General features: G+C 36.1%; 1 protein-coding gene across 8 annotated transcripts in view; it reads left to right on the forward strand.

Annotated features, from left to right (window-relative positions):
- Positions 1-12,116, forward strand: part of spegb (striated muscle enriched protein kinase b) — a 108,775-nt gene that overhangs the window by 41,713 nt on the left and 54,946 nt on the right. For 3 of the 8 annotated variants that reach the window (XM_067444363.1, XM_067444356.1, XM_067444357.1), the window contains 3 exons: positions 4,381-4,423; positions 7,595-7,624; positions 7,887-7,988. Coding sequence is in view for 4 of the 8 variants with exons in the window: in XM_067444356.1 (XP_067300457.1) it covers positions 4,381-4,423; positions 7,595-7,624; positions 7,887-7,988 (175 nt within the window). In the remaining 4 variants the exon portion in view is untranslated. The other 5 variants (XM_067444359.1, XM_067444355.1, XM_067444358.1 and 2 more) reach the window with 4 other exon arrangements.

Genomic DNA, 12,116 nt, shown 5'->3' on the forward strand with positions numbered 1-12,116 from the left:
ACCTTAAAAAAAACCCTTAATGTTCTAATTGCACTTTTTATGGGTAAATAAGGCATAAATGTGTGCCAATGAAGGGTACTATTCCAGTGTCAAGCTAAAAAATAAAATAAATTCTGTCCATGTACTTTCAGAAACTGACCATCATAGACCACCATAGACCAAACATAGACCACCACTATGACCATCAATGTAAAACCTCTGATTAACATCGCTGACATCTTTTGCATAGTGACATGGTATTAGAGGTTTAGAATAATAAAGCTTTAACCAGAACGTTTGAGTAGTATCAATAGAGTGGCCAAGTCGGCAGTGTAGACGGGGTCATGAATCACGTGAGCTCCCAACGTTCTTTCTAAACCTGCCCTGCTGACTCACAAACATTAGGGAAAGCAATGGGTAGCTGAGAGAGCGGTGTTCCTTAAGGTGTGAAGTGATTCACTTGCTGCATTGGCAAGAGTAATGAAAAGTTAGACCGGGTGAGATTGAAATAGCCCACTCGCTCAGGGCTGAAAGAGTGGAGTTAGAGCAGAAAGCAGATACCGTAACCCAGATTAAATAGTGCCTGGCAGCATTCATCAGACTTCAATCTGTGCCTAACCTGGCAACATACAAATTACCTGGTGACCAAAAAGGTAAAAATGTTGCATCAAAACAGCCAGAGCTGTTGCCCAGAGGTGTTTGATTCATCCTGTATGAATGCTTATGTTGTGGGCTGACATGAAAAATAATTTGAGCTCTCCAAGGTGTTGACCAGCAGGGCTTAGAGGTTTTTGTCTGGACAAATAGAGTGGCTAGAAACGGACAACAAAAGCAGTTCTGTTTCATACAGCTTGTGTTGTTATGGTGCCAACTTATGAATGTGCCATATTTTTAAAAATGTTATAGCACTTTTCTGAAACCTAGTGAGCTGTCTACTCAAAGTTTTAATAGGGTTTGGTGTTCTCTACCGATCACTTAAGATTTAAATATTTATTATCATCAATATTTGTTAGTGTTAATTTAAGTATTTATGTGATCATTGATATTACTCCTTCATCATCCACCATCTTGGATTTTGGGAGTGTATTGTAATGCATTCTATTTTTAATTTATTTTTTCAATAATGTTCTGTTTTGAAAGAAAATAAGTCTTGTCATTTCTACCCTTATGCCCGCCATCTTGGAATAATTTTTTCATCGATCTTGCCATAATGCAATCTGCATTATGGCAATTGCAATCACTATGAAGAAAAGGTACCTATGAAGGCAACATTATAAAATATTTAGAACACCCTAGCAACCACGCAAAAGACCCTAGCAACCACTTAATGCACTTAAATATTTCAGAAGACCTTAGTAATCACATAGCAATGCATTTAAAACAAGCAAAACATTGCTTGTACAATCTCAATTTCTTTAGAAAATATAAAAAAGTAACTCTAAAAATATTATAGTGCTGAAGAAAATTGTTTATCAAGCTAAAAGTCAATAATTAATTGTGTTATATATATTTGTGTTATCATCCTGTTTTGGATATGGATATTCCATTTAATTATATCTTTGTTACCATATTAGCTGGAAACAAACATGACTTTACTTTTTGTAATGATTACACAATCAAAAAAAAAAAGGTTGCGGAGCCCGGTCTTTTATGTAGCCATTCTTGATGTTGTCATACAACATAGTAACTGAATGTCAACCGTTGAGAGCTTGAGTCCATGTTTACTTCCACCTCAGCTCTTCACAGCACAGATGGCTGGCTGAAGATCCTCCCTCAGTGGCCTGCTCAAAATCAAAGGAGTGAGTGTGCATTTGGCAGGTCATTTTGGATAAGTGTCAGTTTTGAAAATGTAATTGAAGCTTGAAGGGCCCTCTGTTCCTATCAGCTTTCTGAATATCATGGGACAGAGAACCAAAGCTAAAACATTCCATCATCCTCAGAGTCTCTACTCTGTACGTTTACTACGTTTACTTTAAAGTATAGATTAGGGAATTGGTTGTTATGTGGATTTATTGACTTTGCTGTAATTGATGGTGATTGCAAAAGCACGCATCCCTATTAATATTGATCATATGTAGGGTTAGCGATTTAGATCAGATCAGCTGGATTTGTGTGTAATTTTCATTGTATGTTCTACAACGACGACACCTCAAAAATTTAGCTTTTACAGTGAGCTTTACTAGAGGCCATTAAAATGGGATAAACAGAATAAATATTTTACAATTATAAAGTTTTTGTTCAGACAATATGTAACGGTTAGACTGATGTGGTCATACTTAATTCTAGTCAGAATATGAGTCTGATACTGCTCCATTGGACTGTAATTATGGGGCGTTTCAACCGAACCAGGAAAGACCTCAGTTGGATAGACCTACAAGCAATCAGAGCAACGGAGCGACGCATAATGCTAGTGGTCAAATGTCAACAGAGCTCAACTGCACTGTGTTGCCAAGTCTTTTTGGAAAGAAGACTTTTTTTTTGCAGAGTTTTTTTGCGGGTTGTTTTCTATGTCCGCAGGTTAAAGCGAGCTCAATTATGTGCTATATAGACATAGGAATGCAAATTTTAGCAGGCAACCTTGGCAAAATAACACATTTTACTCCCCAAACAACATTTTTTGCTGTTGTTTTGGCCTATTAGTTGGTGGGTTTTGTTGTACAAACTTGGCAACCCTGACTGCACGCACATTGGAATAAACAATCTTTTCCGTTGTAAAAAAAGAAAAAAAACTTTTAAGGATAGACAGTTACTTACCAACATGATCATCATTTCTGAGAGAAATAGTGATGATGAATGCATATACAAACAAGCTCTCCGTTTAGGATTTGAACAAATTCAATCCAAGTCCCTTTGATGATGTGCATGATTACGTTACTGTTTATCTGTCCGTCATCGTATAAAGCCCACCCTGACAATTTCATTGGTCTGAACAGTTTCTGTTCAGGCATAATCACTCCTCTATGGATCGAGTCCAGACCGTACTGCCCGAACTCAAATGTTGTGGGCGGGGCTGAGTTCGGCTGGCATCCAGGCTATATAACAGTATGTTCACACAACAACAATGTACTGAAAACAGAAACGTTTTTTTTTTGTACAGATGACAACATTACATCCAAACAATCCCTCCATTTTTGAAGTTTACATTTTGAAGCCTCTTTTTAAAAGTTTGTGTTTTCAGGCCCGCAAAACGCCATTGTGGTTTAAATGAACAGCCAAAACGCATAACACCGTTTTTAACTAAAAACCGGAATATGTACACTTTCTTTAAACATTTTAGCCAAGAAATACATGTAAATAAACGATAACAGTACTTGTATCAACTCCAGTGTTTGTAGGTTTTGTCAACGCAATAATCAAGGCAATAGAAGATTTCACATCCTTTGCATAATGCATGGCACTTGTGTGTGGTGGAGTGGAACCAGCCTTTTCGTCCATTAAGATGCCAAACATGGAGGCTAATGACAAACTAACCAACATCACGTGCACATGAATCCTCCTTCGCCAATGAATTATTCAGATGTTTTAATGCCTTGTACATTTTTTCTTTACAACAAGCAGAAAGCGTTGAGCTTAAGCAAATGGATTCAAACGGCCGGCTTGTAATTCCTATAAAAGTTCATCCACTTTTATTTGCCTTTCCCCTTCACCAACCCTGCAAAGCTCCAGGCTCCATTCTCTGAAACGGATGGCCGCCGTCCTTAGCTAATGCGGTTAGGGAACAGATTCACAGAAGAAGGGTTTAAAATTACTGGTGCAACGGCCATTAGGATTTCATTTCTCCCTGTAACTAATGGATTGGGAGTTACGGACAGCCGCTGCCCGATACGTCCTCGGTGTTGCTTCAGTTTACAGTCATCCATTGTGAACATAGTTGGATAGGAAGCTATACAGAGAAGCTGAGAATCACATTTCTCACTAAACAAGATGAATTTGTTTAGAAATGGATAAAGAAATGACATGCCTTACAGTATGTTGCTTGAAAGCTGGGAATAACAGTTTGTAACAGAATAAGATCAACCATTTCTGAGCCCATTTAAGCTGTACTGGATGCTTTCATACTTGTCATTTACCAGATGTGTTTAATGCAAGGTGACATGCAAGCACACCAACGCAGGGATTGGCATAAACTGGCTCCATTTTATTTAGCCTCTCAGTCCTCAAATGGCCTACATATGATTTAAAATCTAGGTTAGCAGAGCAAAGACGGACATGTTTTTTTGAAGACCGACAAGTGGCACAAGTGTCTAATTTCAAAAGCACTCCTGTTAGTCAGCTTTGGGAATATCTGCTGGTGTACTGTTTGAAATGCTTGTTTGTTTTGCTCACTTGAAGTGATAATCATACATTTTGAAGCATCCTGTGCAACCACTAAATAGCTCTTCTCTCTTCTTCTCTTTCCAGAAGACCGGACACTCTAACCGAACATTTGGGAGGTTCACTCATGGTGTGTTTGGCTTTATAGATAACAGGTTATTACAAGAGAGATTTTATGATAAGTCTTCAGAGTCTGTCAGTCATCTAATGTGTGGTCTTTGTTTATAATCGAGGACGCATACATTTTTTCCCCTCTACGATTTTAAAGAGAGTGCAGCTAATCTTGCAATATCCCTTTGTTCATAAATGTGAATTTGAATTGGTGATGCCACACAGAAAGTTAAATTGAAATTTTGATTGGAATGACATGAGTGTTTAACTCTGTTAACTCTAAACTTAAATTGCAATTTTTATAAATTTATTTCAAATGAATTAATTTCATTTTAGCTTTAAAAGTTTTAGTACTTTTGTTTTTCGCTAATCTAACATTTCTAAATTTTTTTATTTAAATTTTTTTTTTTTGTTTTAGTTAAAAGGTTAGTTTACCCAAAAATGAAAATTCTGTCGTCATTTACTTACCGTCATGTCGTTTCAAACCCGTAAGAATTTAATTAGTCTTCAAAACAGAAATGAAAATATTTTTTATGAAATCCGAAAGCTTTCTGCTCTCCATTCACAGTCTACGCAACTACCAAAAGAGGTCATAAAACGAATCCATATGAATTCAGCGACTAAGTCCAAATTGTTTGAAGAAACATGGTCACTTTTTATGACAAACATTTAATTTGGCCTTTTATAAATTCTTCAGCCAAGAATTTGCAACATTTGTTTATAACTTTAGAAGTATCATTCAAATGTTTGTCAAAACAAATTCTAAGTCTCTGAGGGTGCGTTCACACTTGTCATATTTGGTTCGATTAAAACGAACCCTGGTGCGGTTGCTCGGTTAGTGCGGTTCATTTGAACATATGTGAACGCTGCCATCCGAACCCTGGTGCGCACCAAACAAGCGGACCGAGACCGCTAAAAATATGGGTCTCGGTCCACTTCCAAACGAACTCTGGTGCGGTTCGATTGATATATGAACGCAACACGGACCAAAGACATGTAAACGGACCAAAAACCGAACGTATAATGTCACAAGATGCGACGCATAATGCAGCTGATTTGACGAAGCGGAAAGATCGGTGTATCCAAAATGAGTAACTTTAACGTTAGAGGGCAAACGTGGAGCAACGAGGAAGTGCCTAATCAATATTTGGTCAGACGAGCATGTTTCGAAAATGCTAGAAAAAACACACAAAAAGCATACCTGGCTCTTCTCATCAAAGTTCCTGTGTTGCCCATTATTAGCAGGTACAGACGACAGAACGGCCGTCTCTTTTCTGCACAACGGAGGAAATCCTGCTGCGGTTTTGAATGTTTTGAACATTTTATGAGCTCTTCATGAGTTCTCAGCGGGTAAAAATAATGCCACATGTACACGCATAAAATGATCGCGTTTAATCCAGCACACAGCGTTGTTTTGAATGTTTTGAACATTTCATGAGCTCTTCGTGAGTTCTCTGGTAAAAAAATAATGCCATATATACACGCATAAAATGCCTGCGCGTGTAATCCGCACACAGCATTGTTTTGAATGTTCGGTAAGCGAGCTCCTACGTCATATAAGCCGACCAATCAGGTTGTTACCGTCTCCCTATGCCTTTGGTTCGGTAACTTTAGGTTCGCTGTTAAAAATGCCCGTGTGAACGCTAAGCGGACCAGGACTATTATGTTTTGTTTTTGTTTTTTGGTCCGGACCAAATGAACCAAACTAACCGAACTACAAGTGTGAACGCACCCTGAGATTCCTATCACTTGATACTCAGAGGCAAGCTCAAAAAGTCATCTAGAATCCCTTTGAATATGTAATTTGTAATCAATCTCTGGATCAAGGCCTTCCAATGACCTCATCAGGACACCTAGAGGGCCGACATCAGAGGAAGTGCTCAGTTCAGACAAATATGATCTAAATTGTGTGCCCTAAATGAAGTACCTTCTCTGCTGCACTGCTCCCATTACCTCTCAGAGAAGTGTTTATTATAAATGACTGCTAATGGGGATATTATTCTTATTCATGTATGATAATTATAAAATAATTTAGTCAGTTTGCACACCCTGAAAACATCTCCCCAATGCAGCAGATAGCCTTTACATCATGATGCATCCTAAGTTTTAAGTACTGACTGTACATCTTTATGAATTGTCAGTGTTGTTAAAATTTGTGTTCCTGTTGTGATTTGTAATAAATCGTTGTGTTTTTATTATTATTGAAGATGCCAGTCAGTGTTGTGTTTGTGTGCTTGGATTTGAGAAGTTATGCTAGACAGATTTTCTGGAATTGTCTGTCTGCTCTCTCTGATAAAGAAGAGCCTGACAATGAATCCATTCACTTTATGTACAAAGACATTATAATCTCAGCATCAATAATTCAAAAAGCTTAGCAGTGCTTAGCATTGAAGCAATTTATACAAACTGCTGACACTTTTGCACTGACGTGATGAGATCTTAGACATTGCTCCCTATAAAAGCTCTTTAAATTGAAATTATGCTTTAAAAATTAATTAGACAGGCAGAATTAATTTGGATTACACTCTATTTCATTCAGGCTTTATTAAAAAATTTCCATTCATGGTAATTTTTTATTATTATATATGAACCATGTTGTTTCTGACAATCCGTTATGTTTAGAAATACATATATTTACCACAGTACCATTTGTGCAACTAAATGAGCTTTGATCTCATTTAAAATTGATAATTCAAAATTAACTGCCTTAATGTAGTATACATATGTTATTAAAAAATAGGCAATTGAAGGCTCAAAATCCTTCATCTTGTCTGAAATAAAATATTTGATTAACAATATTGGGAATTTGCTGCTCCTTTCACAAATGTGTACTGGCGGGATTGAGCATACAGGGTTTGATCAGCAAATAATCCAATCTAATTGAAAGTTCAATCATTTAATTTCATCCGCAGAGACTTTATTTTACTAACTAATTGTTTATGTAAGCAATTTTGATTTGGCCCATTTGACCATCCTTACAAGCTCAAGTGTTCTATACGCAGAAAACAAAGCAAAAGCAGATGGCAGAGATGTTGCGTAGCAAGTACAAGTCAGCCTTGACCAGTAAACGGTGCAAATGTGTCCATTCAGCAGTTTGTTGCTGTCTTATCTGTTTACTGGGATGGGATTCGTCTCCATGGTAACGGTGATGTCTTGTCTGCTTCTTTCCTCTGCCACTATGGAAGCGAAGTTTTCCGCTCCTGTCGGAAGCAAAGTTATGGTAATGTTTGTTTTCATCTTTGGGCTCAATGCAGTGGGTTATTCCCTCATTTCCCACAATGCTCCTAATTCAAACACATTTCTGTTTATTTTACACATCACGTTGTGGCGACTGCTTTTTATAATCAAGTGATACACTTTTCATTCAAAGAATGTAAAAAAAAATCACAAATGGTCTTAATATTATTTTATTTGCTAGGTTTGATATCCGTTATCATTTCAGTTGGTGGTATCTGACCTAAAGTCCTATTTCTTTATGGTAGACTCTGAGACTACAGAAGACGAAGCCGCTGAACCACAAATACCCCTGGAAGCTAAAGAAGGAGCCAGAGGTTTTCAGGATGAGGCCCAACGAGTGCCTGCAGGTAACTTACACTTTCAAAATGAACTGCTATGTCACCAGTAAACCTTTCAAATACATTTCTGTCCTAAAGGGATAGTTCACCCAAAAATTTATATTCTGTCATTATTTGCTCAGCCTCAAGTTGTTCCAAATTTGTATGAATTTCTTTCTTCTGCTGAATACAAAAGAAGATATTTTGAAGAATGTCAGTAACCAAACAGTTAATGAACCCCATTTTTTTCCCCATATTTTGGAAGTCGTTGTGGCCATTCAACTGTTACCCATATTCTTCAAAATATCTTTTCATAAGAAAAAATAGTAACAGTTTAGTATTGGGAACACATATTGACTATTGACAATGACTTTTGCCTCAATAAACACCTAATTACTGCTTATTAACAGTCAGTAAGGTAGTAGTAGGATTAACTCTTTCCCTGCCAGCATTCAAAAAAATAATCACATTATTTTGCATATGCATCTGCTTACATACAATTGTTTGTAGGGGGGTGCTTGCAATAGCCCTATAGCGTTTAACAGTGAAAATAGGGAAACCTTGAAAAATCTGTGTTTGGCGGGAAAGCTTTTTTTCACAAATAATGGACAAATTACCTGTTTGAGTTAAGGGATGTAGACTATGGTAATGCAGAATATGGCATTAATATGTGCTTTATAAGTAATTATAAACATCCAATATCCTAGTAATATGTATGCTAATAAGCAGCTACTTAATAGTGGGAATTGAACCCTAAAACAAAGTGTTACCGAAAATATTCATACAGGTTTTGAACAACTTCAGAGTTAGTAAACTATATGACAGAATTTTCATTTTTGTGTGAACTATCCCTTTAAGATGTATATTATAGCAGACCGTATTACCATTTATGACACTTTAGTTTATCTAACACATTCACTATTAACTACGACTTTTGCCTCAAGTTTAAGTTTAGGTATTGCTATTAAAAAATGTAGAATAATGCATTAATATGTGCTTCTGTAAGTACTAATAAGTAGCCATTATCCTAGAAATATGCATACTAATAAGCAACTAGTTAATAATGAGAATTGAACCCTAAAAAAAGTGTTACCACATTTCCATTATGACAGATACACAACCATTTGAATGTTTGGGGTCAGTAAGTTTTAAATACTATTACTTTTTCATTAGATACTGGTACTCATTCATTAGATAATAGTATTAAATAGATACTTGTACTTATTTATTCGATACTAGTACAATACTAGTACGTATCTTGGTAACACTTTAGTATGGGGAACACATATTTACCATTAACTACAGCTTTTGCCTCAATAAACTCCTAATTTACTACTTAATAATAGTAAGTAAGGTAGTTTTCTAGCATTTAGTTTAGGTAGTATGTAGGATATGTGGTGCAGGTCATGCAGAATAATGCATTAATATGTGCTTTATAAGTACTAATAAACCAATATCCTAGTACTATGCCTGCTAATAAGCAACTAGTAAATAGTTAATAACTGAAACTTAAAATAAAGGGTTACCACTATCTTAAGAATAATTAAATACTAGACACTATTAGAACAGAGACTAGTATCTAATGAATACGTATTAGTATTTTTAAAAAGGTACCTAATGGAATAGATACTAGTATCTAAAAATAATTACGGAAACATTAACAGTGTGCAGCGGGTTTCAACCATGTAAATATATATATAACATAATGTACATTTTTATTACATAATGCTTGATATAATATTGAACAGTAACAAGGAATAGAGCATACAACAGTGGTCATTAACTGTTATGGATGGAGATGGGAATTTCTTCTTCCTCAATGGTCAGATGCCCTGTGGTCTGTACCAAATGAACAAAGACAAAATGTACAAAGTAGTTTTCTTGCCCACACTGGAGGTGATGACATTCTGGAGGAAGGACAGGGGTGTTGTTCCAAACCCTTATTCTGTTATCTTCTTTTGTGACACACAAAAAGACAATCTTTTTCATACAATGCCAGTTTATATAGCAACCACAGCTGTCAAGATAAAACACACACACAAAAAACAGAAAAAAACAGAAATAGCATGAAAGCACAACAAAAGTAGTCTATATAACTTAATCAAATAGACTGTTTTTGTAGTTCTTTTATGGATTTTTATAAATGTTTGTTCTTTTGAATCTTAACACGCTTGGTCACAATTGGGCACACGCTTGGTCACTTAACAACGCTTGGTCACTGTGAATCAATGTTACAGGATATCAATGAAATTGCATATGAGTTTGGAAAGACATGAGACATGAATTTTCATGCTAAATAGAAAATATCGGTTGCACTTTATTTTACAGTATATTCACTTGCGTGTACTTACCTGAGAAAGTACTGGTTAATTTACCAGCCATATCACCCTGTAGCCCAAGTTTCCCACTGAAGCTAAGCAGGGCTGAACCTGGTCAGTACCTGGATGGGAGACCAACTGGGAAAACTAGGTTGCTGCTGGTAGAGGTGTTAGTGAGGCCTGCAGGGGGCGCTCACCCTGTGGTCTGTGTGGGTCCTAACACCCAAGTATAGTGATGGGGACACTATACTGTAACTAGCACCGTCCTTTGGATGAAACGTTAAACCGAGGTCCTGACTCTCTGTGGTCGTTAAAAATCCCAGGATGTCCTTCGATAAAGAGTAGGGGTGTAACCCCGGCATCCTGGCCAAATTTACCCATTGGCCCCTGTCCATCATGGGCTCCTAATCATCCCCATATCCTGATGGGCTTCATCGCTCTCTCCTCTCCACCAATCAACTGGTGTGTGGTGAGCGTACTGGCACAATATGGCTGCCGTGGCATCATCCATAGGGGTGCTGCACATTGGTGGTGGTTGAGGAGATTCCCCCTTCTATATGTAAAGCGCTTTGAGTGCCTAGAAAAGCGCTATATAAATGTAACAAATTATTATTATAATTATTAATTATTCATTTAACCTCCTGGGTGCCACTGTCCACATATGAGGATAGTATATTTTAGTAAATTTCTCCTGTGAAGAGCACATTCAGGGCTTTTCAGAGACACCATTTGTTGAAGTTTCACCAGGACAACAACTCCTTGGTCTTTAATAATGACTGAATTATCAAATTTAGCACTCTTATGTAAATATGATAATATTAATATATTGTAATTATTTAAATCTGACTAAATTTCAAATAGTTTGTTATAAATCAGCATCTCCGGAAAATGTTCTGGGGTTTCTAATCTAAATATGACTTTCGGTTTCAAAACCGGGCATTGATTTAATGCAGAGGACACCAGGACTCAAAGCATGTTTATCAGGTATTTTAGGAGACACAAGTGTATAGGGAAAAAAGTTACTTATCAATGTTTCTATAAAATATTAGCTTTTATTATAAAATGTTGCCATACTAACTATTACTCCCATTATTACACTTCTTTTTTCATTATGTGTTGCTCGAAGAACTCATCAATATGCAAATTTGATACATTGCATTAAATGGAAAAATGTGTGGCTGTTTTACCCACATATTGCATAAAACATCAATGGTACATCAATTAATTCCCTTATCTTTCATAACATAGTTGAAAATCATCTTTAATCAAAGTTTGGTGGTTTTTGTTGGTTTAACTTAAAAAAGTAAGTAACCTGGTTGCCTTAATTTTGAGTTTACTGAAATTAAAAATTTGAGTTGATACAATGAAGGAAATTAGTTTAATAAATAGAATATTCAAAATATTATTGTATCTGAACCACATAAAAAATGTGATAAATCATGAAAATAGCACAATTTGGCATGTTTCACTGCGTCATTAGAAATAACACACACATAATTACCCAAAATGCTTACAAAATCTTTTAATAATATTTTAATAAAGGCTGTCGAATCTCAAAAAATGTTCATTGTATTAACTCAAAATTTTAATTTCAATGAACTCAAAATTTTAAGGCAACCAGGTAACTTTTTTTCTAAATAATTTTTTACAGTGTGGGAAAATGTTTTAAACAACTGAGTCCCCGTGTCTACTTACAAGGACATGGCCTAACATGTTTCCATTTGTTTCTTATGCTCTAAATAATAGAAAAAATACTATATTCAAAAGATTTTGTTTTCCTGTGTTTTTAAGGTTATGGGTAGGTTCAGGGTTAGTACCTAGTTATTACGCAGTTATTGTA

The sequence above is a fragment of the Pseudorasbora parva genome, chromosome 5 (genome assembly GCF_024679245.1).
Source record: "Pseudorasbora parva isolate DD20220531a chromosome 5, ASM2467924v1, whole genome shotgun sequence".
Lineage (NCBI taxonomy): Eukaryota > Metazoa > Chordata > Actinopteri > Cypriniformes > Gobionidae > Pseudorasbora > Pseudorasbora parva.